The sequence below is a fragment of the Phyllopteryx taeniolatus genome, chromosome 9, assembly GCF_024500385.1.
Source record: "Phyllopteryx taeniolatus isolate TA_2022b chromosome 9, UOR_Ptae_1.2, whole genome shotgun sequence".
Lineage (NCBI taxonomy): Eukaryota > Metazoa > Chordata > Actinopteri > Syngnathiformes > Syngnathidae > Phyllopteryx > Phyllopteryx taeniolatus.
In genome coordinates, this window is record NC_084510.1 from 18,436,023 (window position 1) to 18,453,172 (window position 17,150).

A 17,150-nucleotide genomic window follows, 5' to 3' on the forward strand; every position below is an offset into this window, starting at 1 on the left:
TGCAAGAATTTAAATGGGACAGCGTACACAGAAGAAGAAACAGGAACCTTGTGCTACAGCTATTGCATGCATCTATTCGTAGAAAGAACTTAATCTCACAACTATAAAATGACCAGTTATATGCTTGAAGAGAAATTATGAAAATGGCCCTTTTAATGTGACAGTATCCCATCAAAGAAAACTGACCGGGAGATAATTTCCCCCCTTGTCAGCAGAATACTTCAAGTGAACAGCTCTGTAGGATGCACATTAGAAGATGCACATTAGAAGTGCAAGCCTGTTTCAGGCTAGGCCAAATGACTTAACGCAATGAATCTAAAGAGCGATAAGAACAAGATGTACCTAAAAGTGTTTTTGAAAATTTCTGCTATTCATGTATACAATATAATATGCTGTAATAATGATAAACTCACATCTCTTCCAGGGTCGCCTGATTTCCCAGGATCACCCTGAAAATTAAAGATAGAAAGAAGCACACAAAAAGTATTAGCGGTGGACATGTTCTACCTTGGATAATGTTCAACATACAGCATGTTTGTTGGGTTTGGAGCTCCAGTACCCTCTGACCAGGTGGACCGGCAACACCTGGTTTACCATCCAGACCAGGACGACCATCCAACCCGGAGGCTCCCCTTTCTCCCTGATTATATAGAGAAGTTAAAATTAGAGCCAAATATAGACTCTCTACAGGTCTGAGCCACCAGATAACCTGTCGAATATTATTACATTCTTGGACAGGCTGGCGATTCCAACAATCACCCCCAGACGACAGTTTACAGATAGATAGAGAGATAACAGCAAACATAAGTAATGCGGGCAATCAAATCAATGCAGAGCGGCAAGGCCAGTGGGCCGGATGGGTTTTCAATTGAGACATACACGAAATTTGCTGATGAGCTCGCATCAATACTTAGCCAGTTGTAACATGATTATTATTATTATTATTTTTTTTTTTTTAAACAGCAACTACCACAAACTCAGGCCATAATTTCAGTACTGCTCAGAAAAGACAAAGACCCTTTATTATGCAGCTCATCCTGTCCAATAAGCTTTTTAAACTGTCTCTATAAAATTCTCACAGAAATATTAGCCTCCTTTATGGACAGTGCAGTTTCAACAGTCATCAATCCGGAACAAACAGGCTTCATTCCAGGTAGTCATTTTATAATATGCATAGATTATTCAATATTTGGTACACTTCGCACTCTGCATTTGAGGAGGTTACAGAAGTGGTGATCTCCATAGATGCCGAAAAAGCATTTGATTCTCTTGAATGGCATCACCTGTTTTCTGTTTTTGAAAAATGTGCCTTTGGTTCACCATTTCGATCTGGCGGTCGAAACCTTTGCTATAGCCCTTAGAGCAGAAGAGGCTATTGATATATCCCCATAGTGGCAAAGCTCATAAGATGACACAATATGCGGATGTATTGCTTTTGTACATTTCCAACTCAACAGTATTAACACCAAAACTATTTTAATGCTAGAAAACTTCAGACACCTATCAGACTATCTAAGAGCCTACTTTTCCCAACTGGCCACACAGACGCAGATTAGTCCTAATTTCCATTCAAAATAGAATGCAATATGTTCATATAGCTAGGAATACAAGATGGTAAATTTGGACAAAAACAAGACAAGATTTGGGGAAATTCTACAGATTGTTTTGGGAGGTCGCAGGTCCCATTAATACAGTGAAAATTACACTTTTCTAGGGTTCTTTATGTGTATCTGATGATCCGCATATTTTCCCCTTCCTTATTCAGCTGCTAACATGGAAAAGTGAATTAATTAGATTTACACATACATATGAGAATAAGCAGGGACCACACTGGGTTTACTGTATATGGAACCATAATCTAACCCACTGCCAACACTCACATAATCTCTAGCATACAACTGTAGTATACAGTTAACAAACACATGTTAAACCTCATTTAGGATTATGCTTGAAGTTTAGGAGACATTTTGATTTAAATCAGTATAGCAGGTATTTCTCAGGCGCAAATAACCCCTTTTTTTTCAAACTGTGGGTTTGAGAATACATTTCAATACTGGCATAGAAATGGTTCAATATTCTCTTTGACGTGTTTATCTTATTTGACAATAACCACGATTTACCCAGCTCACATTACCTTAAATTGCGTCAGATATATAGGTAGAGAAAAAAACGTGCATCTGTGATTTACAATATGAGAGGAGACTTAAAGCAAATATCATGGGATAAAACTAAAATGACAAAAGGATTTAAAGGCCTTCTAGAGATATGTGGCAACATAGTTTGGAACAGTTTGTGTATATACCATGGCTGAATTCAATTTGAAGTTCCCAATCGTCTGCACTACTCAAGAGATAAACTGTCCAAACTCTTTCCCGCCGCAGATCCTGGCTGTCTGATGTCTCGTTACGTGCCCATCACAATAGGACATGTTCTGATCATGGTATCTCCAACAATGACTACTAGAGACAGATATTTGATGTATTTTCCAAAATCTGTGTTCAAACTATAGCACCTGACTATCACACAGCAATTGGTCACCATCCAAGGACACCAACAATTCACACTTATACTTTCACACCTTTGGACAATTTAGAATTTTCACTGAAGATGAGAAGCAAATTTTTGGAATGTGGGAGGAAACCGGAGTACCCGGAGAAACCCACGCAAAGGGCGAATATGCAAACTCCACACAGAAATGCCAGCGCCTGGATTCTAACCCCCAACCTCAGAACTGTGAGGCAGATGTGCTAACCTTTTTTTTTTTCTTTTTTTAAAAGCCGGGAGGTGGTAGGGGGACGCATTAATGCATAGTACATGCATACATAGTACATTGGTGTATCCCAATCTGTTTATGGATAGTGTCTATGTTAACAAAATTAAGGTTATAAGAAGTCGAGTTAGGCTCAGTTCGATCGTCGCATTTCAAACCTTCTCTCCAGGCGTTCCTCTTTCTCCACTGTCACCCTGAAAAAGAGGATAAATATAAGTAAGCACAACAAGGACTATATTTTTGTACAGACAAATTTATAAGTAGAGTTGCAGTGACAGAAAGCAAACTCACTCTGGAGCCTGCAGGCCCACGTTGTCCCTCAGGACCCTTCGCAGAGAGCAGCGAGGGAACAAGAAGTCATACAGGTTTATCAGCCATGCATAACAAATCAACAGGAAAGAAGTTTACTGTGCATACTGATGCATACACAGACGCGATCAGGAGCTCATGGAAGCGTTTATAAACTGCAAGTAGGAGGCAGACTCACTCTTGGGCCTACAGCTCCAGGATTTCCGGCTTCACCTTTCTGACCGTTGCTGCCGTTCGCGCCTGGATTTCCTGTGTTGCCCTGACAAACACACCAGTAGCATCAACACTTAGTTGGGCCACACAGTAAAGAATTGTATGCGGTCAATTTGTACTTTTCACATGACAAGGTGATGATGGCTGCTTCAAAAGCATTCCCGATGAAAGCGTGTGACATTGGTCAGACTCCTCAGAGAGAATTCCTTGATGTTTTTCTCTACATATCACATCTACAAAAGCAGCTGTCAGCAGGTGAAGGATTTCTTGGGTCACGTTGAAAATTATGTTGCCAGTTTTATCCATATTGCCACATATTCTATGAGTGCTTCAAAGTGGTCCTCAAGCATGACAAGCTGTCCAATTTAAAGTTAAGGATGGCAACTGTCAACTTGGCTGTATTTTACTAAGAGAGAAGACCCTGTGGGGCAATGGTCTGACTCCAGATCAGAAGGCAACACATTTAAATAATCCATTCATTAATCCATTTTCAACCAATAATCCTGTTCAGAATGAGATGGAGCCAGCTGGATGTGGGCGAGAGGCGGGGTACGTCCTGGACTGATCGCCAGTCAATCACAGGCCATATAACGTCAAACAACCATTCACATCCACTCACATCAAAAGGCAGTTTAGAATCTACAATTAACCTAACTGTAGGAGGGAGCCAGGAAACCCAGAGACAACCCATACATGCATGGGGAGCACTTTTCAATGCCACAGAAAGATCAGGTCTGAGATGAAAAGGCAGAACATCTGACACGCACCCCGTTTGAATCATGTCAGGGTCAAATTGAGATTCCTGATAACCTTAATTTGACTGAGGTCATGAATTAAATCTATAATAGTGACAACATGGTGATGTATTTTTTTTCTCCCTTTTCTCTCTCTTTTTTCAAATGATTAAAATAACAACAGTGTTTAAATATGCAATGTAACTGAAAGCACAGCAAACATCAAATCTTTTTACACACCTTCTCCCCTCTCTCGCCTTTCAACTGGCCCTGAATGTCAGCCTGTGGAGGAACATACAGAGATCTTTACAAGCAGTTTAAGAACCAATTTGTTGGGGACATCCGAAAAAAATCATTAAAATATGCAATCATGAAATCATTAAAATATGCAATTGCAATCAATTTTGTAAAACAAATGTTAGTTTGTATTGATGAAAACACAGAGGTATGGAATGTGACATACCAGTTTCCCTGGTGGCCCTGGAGGTCCTTGAAGTCCCTTAAAGAAGACAATGAAATTTGTCTGTCTGTATTCAACTACATGTGTCAGTGTATGTAAATGACATGAAACTCGATGAGGACAAACCTGTAGTCCCTTCTCTCCTCTGGGCCCTGTGAGTCCAGGGCTGCCCTGTAAACAAATACAGACCAATAAAGATGCTAAGCAGCTGACCTTGCCCCTGTGGAAAGGCATGCCAACTTATTTAAAAGCTGTCTGCGTGAAGCTGCAAAAATGTGGACCTCACATTTCGCCCTGGCTCCCCTGGCTCTCCGACGTCTCCCTTCTCTCCAGACCGCCCTGACTGTCCAGTGAGTCCCTGAGGGTGAAACCATACAAAAGAAAATATAGCCATGCAACAATGTGAAATTCAATATATTTAAAGCCTAAATTCATAACCGTATGAGTCAAAGAAACTTCATACCCTCACTCCTCGTTCTCCGGGCTTCCCCGGAAGTCCTGATTCCCCCTGAGGGAAGATACGGTAACAAACAACATTGAGACGCTTCAGCGTGCTGAAGATTATGAGAATGGAGGTCATTATTGTCTCCAATTTGAATCAAATGCTGTGTCATTGCAATCGATGCCGTGCTCTATTACGTGTGTGATACATAAGCTAATAGCTAGATAGCTAATACCGGTACTAGCTATCTAGCTAGCTATTAGCTAGAAATGCCAATGCAGATAGAATAGATACAAGTCACATGGAGACTGTGGCAATGACTTCTACTAGATTATCACCATGATTAGAGTTCAACTTCTTTACATTAGAACAGACCATGAGAAAAGCAAACGTAACAGATATCAAGAGAATCAGAGCTCAAACTTACAGGGGTGCCTTCATCCCCCTTCTCCCCTCGTTCTCCCTGTAAAACAAGCATGAATAATACTTGACTTTTTAACATGGATAAAACTAAAAAACACTCAAGTGACTGCAAGAAGCACATACGCACATTGGCTTGTTTCTCTCACATATAAATAGGAGATAATGTATTACCTATAAGAGCATTCTCAGCTTCTCACATTAGACAGTAGACAGTATTTGCTGAGAAATTATTTATTTGTCGAGGCAGATGTCTCTTTTCCCAAATCTAATTTACATTTACATTGCAATTCCCTTAGAAATTGTCTGTGGCTGCTTAGAGATGCTGATGCCGTGCTGGCACGAAGAAGAGTGTCAGGCTAGTGAATACATCACAACATACCTTTGCAAACCACAGATATAATGCAAATATGCAACCAAGGTTCTGACAGCAACAAGTGCTGCGTTTTGAGTAATCTGATGGGACACTTTCAGTCTATATGATCTTACAATGTGAAAACCACATCACTTCTGTAAAGCCCGCCGCATGTTCACAGATGGGCACAACCGAATGCTACTGAACAGTCACGCATTGTGCAGGGTTGTGCAACTGGTTTTCATGAGTTGCCAATCATCAGGCAATAGTTTTACTGGAATTTAAAAATTTGAATTGCAGGTGAATGGCATTGCATCATCACAGATGTAACGGCCACTCAAAAATTCGATGTTGTATGTTGTTGATCTTTTACAAAAAAAAATACGTTTCCACATACCAAGCGAGAACCAGCCGGCCGCTGCCAAGCTGTACCAATGCAGAATACTCAAAGGGAAAAAAAAATAGTACGTTCAGTATTCCCCCGTATGGACGGTGATTTTTTAGTTTTGCACTCAGGCTACCAACTCTGGGAACGTTAAATAAAACAAAATATGGCTTTTATGCAGTTGCTGGCTTTCCCCAAATTATCGGCGTGATCGATTTATATAATATACCTCAGTAATGTTTGTTTGCCTCTTCTACAAAAAAAAAAAAAAAGCGCAAAACTTTTCATTTAAATACAGGACACGAGCTGTCGGGATGTTTTGTGTGCAAAACCATGGCGGCGACAAGCAGAGGAACTAGTCAGTTGGGTTCGGCCGCATCGGTCGATGCGCGCCGGGCCTGATAAAAAGTCACCTGTTTCCCAGGAAGACCAAGTTTCCCTGGGATTCCCGGCCGCCCGTCCTCTCCACTCTCTCCCGGTTCACCCGGGTTTCCCTAAGGGGCAATTTCAAGATCAATTTGGCAAGGAGATAATTACAAATAAAGCAGAAAAGCCAAATGAAGCACAATAGGCTCTTCACCTTGGCACCCGGCCTGCCGCTGATACCTGGAGTTCCCTGAGGACAAAGAGAGCACATGTTTTATGCATTGGTGGTTTGGGGCACGACTGAAATATGGCACAAGGGAACACGGAATGAATAATAGAAGATATTTTCAGGAATATTTCACAGGCTGTGTAATCGTGATGCGGGCAGAAGAGCGAGTAGATGAAACAGAAATCTCCAGAGTGATGTTATGATGACGGCTGTCTTTCACTCACTGCCTCTCCTCGCTCTCCTTTAGCTCCACTTGTGCCCAAGCCTGACCCCGGAGATCCCTTTTAAGGTTAGAACAAAGGATGTGTCATTGGGATACTTCCTGGTTCTGAGTGCTTATTCTCTTAACTCCAGGCATTAGCACTGCATTGTTACTGACTTTCTCCCCTCTCTGTCCTGGGTCTCCCTTTGTTCCTTTGGGCCCCTCAAAACCAGGCAGCCCCGGCTCTCCCTGGGGAAGACGAGCAAAGTAGAGTTCTCAGGGTTTCAAGGTAAAATTGATGATTGTATGAGATGATATAACTTACCTGTTCCCCTTTCTTTCCTATGGGACCGGGAACCTGGAGGATTTTAATACACAGTAAATTCAAGGATCTATGAAACTATTAATTATTCTACTCATTACTTTTCAGACAACTCACACTTCGCCCTGGTTCGCCTCGTGCACCTTCACTTCCCTGAGAACACACAAGTTCTTGAATCTTTTGCTGGGAGACTCATTACATGGGATTATGAGACATTCTGCAGTAGAATCACGTTCTACCTGACCCGACCCATCGCGTATGATTACTCCTAATTGAATCAGTCTCACCTTTTCTCCTGCCGCTCCACTGGGCCCTGGGGAACCCTGAGGACAAATGGAAAGACTTAGACACGAGACTCCCAGTAAAAGTCGACTTATGAAACTAAAAGGGTGATGCCGTTAAGGTACGTGGCGACCAGTTAGTCACCCTCAACCCCGGTGGTCCTGGGGCTCCTTGCTTTCCTAGGTCCCCCTAGGAAGACATTCAGAAAATAAAACAATATGAACACTTGGAAATCATAGACTAAACTATTGTTATAAACAGCATTATGCTTACTCTCTCTCCTGTTTCACCAACAAGTCCTCTTTCTCCCTGGAAGAAACAAATGCAGAGTTGATGCAAAAGGTTCTGGTACAGCATCACCAATCTCTCCATGTAGCATAAAAATATCATCATTTCAATTTAATCCAACTGTATTTTTTGCATGCAAAAGAGGCATAAATTGCCTGTCACACAAAGCGCTCCTCTAAATTTGGGCAGCTATGAATATAATTTCACACAGACAAAATCTTTGTGTGTTGAAAATAGACATTTATGTGGGCCATAGTCTGGCCAAGATAGTCAATTCATGCTTATCATCATCTTCCACTTCATTTTTGCGTCCTTTGTTGTAAACTTTGAAAATCAATTTTCTAAATGTGAATGTCTGTAGACTGTGTTCATACAACCACACAAAATACACTGCAACGTCTGTTTTGATTTTTGGAGTAGCAAAGGTGAAAAGTTTATGTGAAAGTCTATTGATTTGTTTTTAAAGGGACACTATATACTGCATGAATAACATAAGCCACTACACGCTTGATTGATTCCTGCTCATATCTCCACTTACCCGGTCTCCCTGCGATCCAGGCTCACCCGACTGGCCTCGATCACCCTATTGGAACAGAGCATGATAGAGGTCAGCCTTCTCATTAAATGTTACAGCGCATCTCATTTTTCATACCTTTATCGTACCTTACTGCCAATTTCTCCTGGGGGCCCACGAGGACCCTGAAGGACATAACAAGACTCTTAAATGTGTGCAGGCATTCAATCGCCCACAAAGGCTGTTCACCCACGTGTTTGAAGATTAAATAAGTTCAACTAAAAAGCTTGAGAACTCCCATGTATTCTTCCTCTGAGACTGTCAAACCTTTATGTAGCCATGGGACATCAATATTGAGCGAGCTGTTTGTTAGGCTGACCCACCCTGTCACCAGGATCGCCCGGCCTGCCTGGTAGTCCGGGCAGCCCAACAGCACTGTCACCCTGTAAAACGAGAAGCAGGGAACGCATATTGAAAGACTCATTAGTAGAGGACAGTTGCTGAAGAAGAACTGAGAAAACATTATCTTTTGAGAATGAATAACTCACTTGTCGACATAGAGGTGGGGATACGTACGTTTTTATCCATTTAACATTACATTATTACCTTGGGCTTTTCTTACCTTATTGTAACAAAATATCAATATGAAACACTTATCTCGGCAAGTGTTTACATTTTCAAACGATCACTTACACGACATTCCGAGGAAATCACAGTGCCCTATCACTGGGGAGCTCTTGTGGTCCTTGGGGGCCACCTGGTGCCCACAGGCACCACGGTGGTGACCTCTGCTCTAGCCACTGATTGGTCCAATCATTTCCCATCAACAGATTTCAATTTGAAGTATTATCAATAGTGCAAGTGAGGTGCAAGGTGTACTTTATTGTATGTAGCTCTGTTGGTTAAGTATCATTTGGAAGGACTGTACAATATGTCGAATATGACGCCATTATAGCTTTAAAAGCATATTTAACATAATTGAGGAAACGTTTCAATGACATAATATGTATATGATCATGATTACAACATGTTCAAATTCTAAACTATCTTGTAATGTACAGTAGCCTACATCAATCATTTTCTGAACTACATTTTCCAATTACAGTTTTTCAATGAGAAACGTATGTGTTAAAAGTGTTGATTGCAGCAAAGTGATGACAACTTAATACTCCAATGTCTCAGTGACTGTGACTCCGTTACTTATACAGTAAATCAACCTGCCTTGTCCCCTTTCGTCCCCTGTGATCCAGACAGCCCTCTAGGACCTTGCACTCCTGGAGCTCCTGGAGAACCCTGATTATAAAAAGGCAATTAGTGAATGCAAAGTACCAACACCCCACATGCATGCAGAATCCATTTGCTAACTAAGTGTGTCAGCACATTGCACAGTGATTGACTGTGCTTACTGGGGAGCCCTTCTCGCCAGCTATGGCCACCCCGCTGCCAACTCCTGGAGGTCCCTAGCAGCACAGAGAGATAAGAGTTTAGAGTCATTATGCATGCAGGTTCCTCAGGATATCTCTGCAAGTAGAAGACAAGATGGCAATGGGGTGACTCACCCTCTCTCCAGAGCTGCCCTTGTCTCCCTGCAGAGGGAGAGAGAAGAAAGCTGAACATTGTTGTCAGGCTGGACTCTCATAAAGGTTAAGAGGTGGATGTTTCATTTACATGACTTGTAACTTGTACCCTAACCAGAATCTAACATATTTCTGAGTCTGTGTCTATGTGCCTTGCGACTGACTGACTACCAGTCCAGTGTGTGGTTTGCCTTTCACCCGAAGACAGCTAGGATAGGTACCCTGCGACCCTGAACAGGATAAGCGGTATTGAAAACGGATGGACAATTCTCCAAATTAAAAAACAATGGTCAAACTGTTGACTGACTTTAATGTTGGTTTGCTGGAGTTTGAATGAAAAAAAGAAAAAACACTCAGTTTAATGGCATGGATGGATGGGTGGATGGATGGATGGTTATTTCATGCATATACTGTATATAATCTAAATACAGTAGAATATTTGGAGAACAAAGTTATACAATGTATTGCGGCTCAATGCTACCACCATGTGTGCTACTGTGAAATAGCATCCTGCAAGCTCGTTTTTAAGTGCCTGCACAGCTGTCAAGTGTTTACTGTGCATCCAAGCATGCCAAGGGTCCTTAATACTCTCTCTCCATAACTTTAAATACAAATTTGTAGAACAACTAATAAAACTCCTATTATTTTCTCATGTTTGTCTTCATTATCATGATCACATTAGGAGGAAAATGTTGTTGTTTTTTCTAAACATAAAGACAGAGAAACGTTTGACCATTTGGATCCAAAACATTATCCCAGGCCAGGCAATGAAGAACGAGACAAATGATTTGATAGGTGCAATAATGAGGACAATTAAATCTCATCTTAAGGTCTTCAGAAGCATTAAAACACATCTAATTATAAGTGTAAATTTAAAAATGGTAATTAATGTAAATTTTTAGCAATGGTTTCTGCCTTTTGTGGGTTCTCTGTGAGTACAGTCTTAAAAACATGAAGGTTTACTAACGACTACATTTCCCATTGGTGCAAAAAAGAAAAGAGAAGGACTACAGGATACATCATTCTGAGAGGTGTTTCCAATATTTTGCCACAGTCATTTAGTTAAATATAATCCACAAAATAGGCACCACGGTGGACAACTGGTTAGAACGTCTGCCTCACAGTTCTGAGGACTGGGGTTCAATCCCCGTCCCCGCCTGTGTGGAGTTTGCATGTTCTCCCCGTGCCTGCGTGGGTTTTCTCCGGGCACTCCAGTTGGCTCCCACATCCCAAAAAACATGCATGGTAGGTTAATTGACGACTCTAAATTGCCCGTCGGTGTGAATGTGAGTGCAAATGGTTGTTTGTTTGTATGTGCCCTGCGATTGGCTGGCAACCAGTTCAGGGTGTACCCCGCCTCCTGCCCGATGACAGCTGGGATAGGCTCCAGCACGCCCGCGACCCTAGTGAGGAGAAGCGGCTCAGAAAATGGATGGATGGATGGATAATGCACAAAATAATGCTTGAATAAGGTATAATGCAGTTTTTGATACAGCTCTTGTACTGGATCTCATCAGATTCTGTTGGCGGGTGTATTTATTGTGGCTAGTGTATTTTAAAGTGTGTATAGAAATTTTACATCATGCATTCATAAGCTTTTGTTTTGACTTGTGAACAATGAACGAGATGGAACAAAGAGTGAGGTCCAAACCTTGATGGAGAGTCCTGGCGTTCCTGGTAGCCCTGGGCGACCATCCTGCCCTGGTATACCTGGTTGTCCTGAGGTACCTTTAGCACCGTCGCTGCCTGGCCGACCGGGGGTCCCCTGAATTGGCAGTATTCAAATGTCATTTCATTTGATCTTCGGCCACAGCTTAACCAAATGTAATACTGATTTGCATATTTCCTTCTATAACCTGCGGTGTAGTTAAAGTTGAGATCAATTCATATGAATGTGAAACCAGTTGATTTGGTCTCGATAGACATATGGATATTGGTTATTTTCATATAACAATCAAAAACGATAAATACACAGCCCACTGAATTTCCTTTTGAAAATAAAATATTTGAATTATTAGCAGTTGTTATCCATCAAAAGGTCATCATTGTTTAGTAAAAATAATATTTTTAAAACTTTCAATGCCAAAATATCTTTACCATTCGGTGTCTGAAATGAAGATTTACAACATGTTTTCTGAAGATGCTAGTTACATGTTTTGGATAGATAGGATTTTTCTCCTGTTGCTTAATATGCCTTTTCCAAGAAAACTAACACAAATGCATCTTAGTGTCTTCAGAGTTCAGAGTTTTGGTTCTTTTATAAATGGTCATTCTTTGTCACCCAAGCTGTCTTTACCATAAATGCCACTGGAAAAAGCCTCATTATGCTGTTGCTGAGGGATCTGTGAGCTGAAGTGCCAGGATGAGGCAGACCTTTTGCATTCACACAATAGCAGACAGCAAAATAAACTGTGTTGTTTCTGAGATATGAATGAATATGTATGAATTTGTGAGAACTATTGCATGCCTTTACCGTTATTACGATTGTATCAAGACAAGAGTGTAATGGGTTTAATGAGTTGTTAGGATCATTTATGCACTTGTATCCGCAGTGATTGAAAGGCAACGCGTAAATTGTGCAACTAACATGATTTTTATGAAGCTGTTTATGCCTTTACCATTATGTTCTTTTGTCTTTACCGTTATAAAAAGTGTATTTCAATGGGCCACCACCATTTGCTCTGTCAATAAGGATTTCTTTGACTGTGAATGACCAAAATCTTTAATAATCAATAACTTTATTATCAAATTATATGAAAATGACCCATATATTGACTGTAAAACATTCATGTGTGATTTCGTCTTACAGGTATTCCTAGGATGCCTGGTTCTCCCTTCCTCCCTGGAAAACCTCCTCCCGATGTAGATCCTGGCTCTCCCTAAAACATGAATAAGGTACGTACCAGGAACAGATTCTCACACAGTTTTCACATGCACATCTCTTTTATTTGAGTTGGAGGGATCATAACGCAGCTCACCCTTTCTCCTCTATCTCCCTTTGGTCCTTGTGACCCTGTCACACCGGGTTCACCCTAAAGCGGCAGAAAATATGTTTGGAATAATGCTTTGTAGCAGTAGAAAGCATCTTTGAGTTGAGGATGACTTACTTGGCTTCCTGTGACACCAAGTAGACCCTGTGAACCCTACATAACATGACAAATCATTATCACTTTGATAGAACATCATGTGCTGAATGACTAGATTTCTTATTCTGGTTCCTCTGCTTACAGGAAGTCCTGTATTTCCCGGGGGACCTGGTCTCCCTGGTAGACCTGGATTTCCATCAATACCGGGAAAACCCTAAAAACATTTAGTGGTTAGATCAGTCCAGATTGGCAAGATACTGAATATGTTTTAGGTCTACTCACTCTCTCCCCCTTATCGCCTTTTGCCCCCAATGAGGGTTCAATAGGGACGGCAGGCCCTGGTAGACCTGGACGCCCTTCAGGACCCCTCGGACCTTCTCTTCCGGGAAAACCATCCCGACCCTACGACACAAACACACGCGCATGCAAATGCACATGCACACATACAAAGACACTTTGTTGGTGGGAAACATAACCTCACAGTAGTGCCTTAAGATACGAGTTTAATATTTTCTGTGACCATGCGTGTTAACTCAAAACACTCGTATGGTATTGAAATCAACTGAAATGCTATTCCATTTCAGCCTCCCAAACAAATCCTTAAAGAATTTTGTAATGTGTTTTTTTTTTTAAATAACAAAAATAGCACTCACTAATATTCTATATTATTAAACAAATACTATGGACTTTAGAGGATTTTTATTTTATTTTATTTTTTTTAACCAACCCGGAAAGCGCTTTTTGGTGGTTTATCCCCGCTAATTCCAGAATTTTGGCGGTTTAATAAAAAAAAAAAAAAAAACTTTTTTTCCCTATGCAATTATAATGGGCGTCAATTATCTGCAGATTTTCGCTACTGGAGGTCCGGCCTGGTCCCTATCCCCCGCGAAATACGGGGTCCACTGTAGTAATAACTGGGGCTCGACTCTAAATCCCCATTCGCTGTTCATATTGATAGTAACGAGTGACTTCCAAATCAGAATCAAATCGGTACTCCTTGTACTATTCTGAAATAATAGTCCAACATATGAAAAGTCCAATTTGATCATGTGAAAAATATCTATTGAACCGAAAAGACAGTACGGTGGCACATTTTGGCTGCCGCGTTTTAGCAGTCTCCCTCTGGAATTTTTTTTGTTTATATTTAAAATGGCTTACCTTAAGCAGTGCTTATGCATCATCATACTGAGAGCTGTTTCTAATATTTTGGTTTACAATATGGAAGAGGCGGGATACAGAACTTAATGTTGTGCCATGTGAATGTTAACAGTTAATGTTGGCCAATGACTTACAGGGTCTCCTTGCCGCCCATCGACACCGTCTCTGCCTCTCTCACCCTGAGGAATATAACAAATAATGGTGCATAAAGATGAAAAACAAAGTATAACAAGATGCTGAAAAAAAGAAACTGGACTTCACCTTCTCTCCACGATCTCCTTTCTCTCCCTATTAAAACAAAAACAAGAACTCAAGTCATGAGGAACACAGAGAAGGAACAAAACCCTCTAGGGTTTGTCTGAAAGTCCTACAATGTTCTGTTTGCTCAATTTGTAATACAAGGCAGCCGAGCTTATGATTGTAATGACAAATGCTGTAATAAAATCTCAAACTGAAGATGACTCACCTGTGGACACTGAACACTACACGGTTCTGGACCTGGGATTCCCTAAACACACAAACACCAGGCTAAAGATAATGTGAGTTAAAATACACACAACTACGATGAATTAAGAGAAATTCCCACCCCTGGTATTATGGCAATACCGCAAAGCAAGTCTGCCAGATCAGTATGTAGCGCGTCCAACTGGGAGGCATCGCGCACATAAAGAATGTTCTGTGTGCTGCCGTCTGTCACTGCTTGCCGCAGTTCCTCGGTATTTGCCTGACCTACGCCGACTGCCAACACGGTCACGCCTGCAGAACACCCCCAAAACACATGATTTTTATGAATGGAAGCTAATCACAAAGTATGCGACATGTTCATGTCCACAACACTTGTCAAACAATACATCAAATTTGTAGTGGTGCAGCTACACCACTTTACAAACATGCTCAACAGAAAATCACCGTGTCTCAACTATAAATCAACTTTGAATTATGATTGCTCAATTCTCACCTGTTGCTCGGAGGTTTGAAGCTGCAAGTGTGAGGTTGTCCACAGATTTTTTGTCAGCAATGATGACAACAACCCCGGGTACCCTTGGCCTCCTTCCAGCGGTGGTGGTCAGAAGATACTGTGTGGCGAAATTCACTGCCTGGCCTGCAGAGGAAAATAGACCACATCCAAGTGACCAACAACTCTATGAAAATGTTCTTGCAGATTTTCTTTTTTTCTTAAAAACTGACCAATGTTGTTTCCAGGACTTTCACCGAAGGGTGTTGACTGGATTTCTTGGAGCAGGGTGTCTAATCTGCTGTGACGATTGAGTTGGAACCAGATTTTGGGTCTATAACCATACACAATAACCCCCACCTGCCACGAGCAGAAAACAAAACATCGACATAAACTGTTCATCATCAGAAAATAAAGACACCAGAAGATCTGTTTAATGCATGATTTGATAGTGTTTTTTTTATCTGTTTAGTTTTTGTACCTGTGAGTCGCGCACTCCAATAGTGTTGAATGAACCAACTGCACTTGTGAGAAGAGCGCGCAGAGGTCCGGCAAGGTTAGTCCGATCAGTAGATGCGGGCACGAGAAAGACCACATCCAGACGTCCACCGAGACACACTGTGGACACAGAAAGTTTCCATATAACTACTCTCAATTCTAAAGGAGTGGAGGGCATTAAGCAAGAACACACACTTTTGTGTCGTGTTCTTTCTGTGACATTGTCACACAGGAACATCAGTTCTCTGTTAACCAGTCAGAAGAATGAATTGTATGTCTAGCTCTGTCCTTTCGATACTTTATTGCTGATAGAAGGATGGCAAAAAGTGGTACAGTATGGATTTTGGTAGCTGTAGTGTAGTGTAGTTTCAGGCATCCATCCATACATCCATTCTCAGCCCCGCTTATCATGTAGGGAGGCGCGGAGTGCAGGAGCCCAGCTGACTTCGGGCGAAAGCCGGACTACACCCTGAACTCGTCGCCAGTCAGTCGCAGGGCACATATAGACATGGACAACCATTCGCACCACCACTGAGTGGGAACTGAACCCATGCTGCCCCACCGCATTCAGGCAAATGTACCACTACACCATCAGTGATGCAAAATATTCAACATATCCATAATAAACACAGGGAAACACCAAGTGTGCAGTGGACTATATTGGCTTTGTCATTTTATTCCATGTATGGTAGAGGAGAAGTTAAATCAAGCATCTTGAAGAGTGCAATACACAAGGTCTTTTGATTAACAGGGAGAATGTTGGGGAACATGAACTTCACGATTAAACAATTTAATCTGATTACATTGTCGATGTGTACCCAATGTATATCGAAAGGCCATACTAAGTACTGTATATGAAAAAGTACATGTTTAAGCCTTACCAGTGCGTTCAGTGGCAAAGCTCTCTCTTCCCAGTCCACTTTCAAAAGTGGGCTGTATGCTAAAGCGGTACTGATGGCCCAGACGAAGCCCAGTCACCTGGTATGAACTGGAAGAATCAGGCAGTGTGACGGATAAGCCTGGACCCCGGTCTAAAAAATGTCAGGTTACAATCAGTGGACTGCACAAGCGAGCGTACCAGCGAATCGACAAAAACAGTGATGCCAAACCCGTTTCCTTTCTCCAGCGCAGAAAATACCCTCGGACCCCTGGTAAGGGCTGCCAGCTCAGCCGCACAGAATTCTGAGTAACCTCTGCTACTCTTAATTGTGTGGTTGGGAGGGAAGTTGCAACAGCTTCAAGCAGAGATTCAGCAAATTAGGAAGGGTAAGGCTCAAGAGGAAACGCCAGTGAACTGTATATAGCAGCTGCACTTTAAACAGAACTTACGCGTGGTGACTCGGACAGACACTGGCGTTCCTTCACGGCTCTGAATTAAAGCCATGACCTTCACCACATACTGGGCTCCGGGATCCAGTCGATCCAAATCTACGACGGTCACGTCCCCACCCACCAACTGACTTGTCTCCTCGCCACCTACAGCCAAACAGTGAGTTAGAGACTGGACACCTAAATATTTGTCACAGAGCTCTGATTTACTGTATTAAAAAGCAAAGGAAACTGTGAACTCAGTGAGTGCAAGACC

General features: G+C 41.7%; 1 protein-coding gene across 1 annotated transcript in view; it reads right to left on the reverse strand.

The window, feature by feature from the left end:
• col7a1 (collagen, type VII, alpha 1) overlaps positions 1–17,150 on the reverse strand; it is a 65,151-nt gene that overhangs the window by 31,206 nt on the left and 16,795 nt on the right. Inside the window, exons 22-63 of the mRNA XM_061784845.1 lie at positions 16,895–17,041; positions 16,675–16,800; positions 16,447–16,596; positions 15,549–15,685; positions 15,301–15,427; positions 15,071–15,214; positions 14,699–14,868; positions 14,579–14,620; positions 14,374–14,400; positions 14,247–14,291; positions 13,237–13,356; positions 13,097–13,168; positions 12,976–13,011; positions 12,847–12,900; positions 12,676–12,747; positions 11,520–11,633; positions 9,851–9,877; positions 9,698–9,751; positions 9,513–9,584; positions 8,675–8,734; positions 8,441–8,476; positions 8,316–8,360; positions 7,763–7,798; positions 7,634–7,678; positions 7,495–7,530; positions 7,325–7,360; positions 7,211–7,243; positions 7,063–7,134; positions 6,908–6,964; positions 6,669–6,704; positions 6,502–6,582; positions 5,356–5,391; positions 4,950–4,994; positions 4,773–4,844; positions 4,613–4,657; positions 4,490–4,525; positions 4,267–4,308; positions 3,258–3,338; positions 3,062–3,097; positions 2,929–2,964; positions 560–640; positions 414–449 (exon numbers count right to left, since the gene is read on the reverse strand). Of these exons, the coding sequence (XP_061640829.1) occupies positions 414–449; positions 560–640; positions 2,929–2,964; positions 3,062–3,097; positions 3,258–3,338; positions 4,267–4,308; positions 4,490–4,525; positions 4,613–4,657; positions 4,773–4,844; positions 4,950–4,994; positions 5,356–5,391; positions 6,502–6,582; positions 6,669–6,704; positions 6,908–6,964; positions 7,063–7,134; positions 7,211–7,243; positions 7,325–7,360; positions 7,495–7,530; positions 7,634–7,678; positions 7,763–7,798; positions 8,316–8,360; positions 8,441–8,476; positions 8,675–8,734; positions 9,513–9,584; positions 9,698–9,751; positions 9,851–9,877; positions 11,520–11,633; positions 12,676–12,747; positions 12,847–12,900; positions 12,976–13,011; positions 13,097–13,168; positions 13,237–13,356; positions 14,247–14,291; positions 14,374–14,400; positions 14,579–14,620; positions 14,699–14,868; positions 15,071–15,214; positions 15,301–15,427; positions 15,549–15,685; positions 16,447–16,596; positions 16,675–16,800; positions 16,895–17,041 (2,855 nt within the window). The remainder of the gene's footprint in view (positions 1–413; positions 450–559; positions 641–2,928; positions 2,965–3,061; positions 3,098–3,257; positions 3,339–4,266; positions 4,309–4,489; positions 4,526–4,612; positions 4,658–4,772; positions 4,845–4,949; positions 4,995–5,355; positions 5,392–6,501; positions 6,583–6,668; positions 6,705–6,907; positions 6,965–7,062; positions 7,135–7,210; positions 7,244–7,324; positions 7,361–7,494; positions 7,531–7,633; positions 7,679–7,762; positions 7,799–8,315; positions 8,361–8,440; positions 8,477–8,674; positions 8,735–9,512; positions 9,585–9,697; positions 9,752–9,850; positions 9,878–11,519; positions 11,634–12,675; positions 12,748–12,846; positions 12,901–12,975; positions 13,012–13,096; positions 13,169–13,236; positions 13,357–14,246; positions 14,292–14,373; positions 14,401–14,578; positions 14,621–14,698; positions 14,869–15,070; positions 15,215–15,300; positions 15,428–15,548; positions 15,686–16,446; positions 16,597–16,674; positions 16,801–16,894; positions 17,042–17,150) is intronic.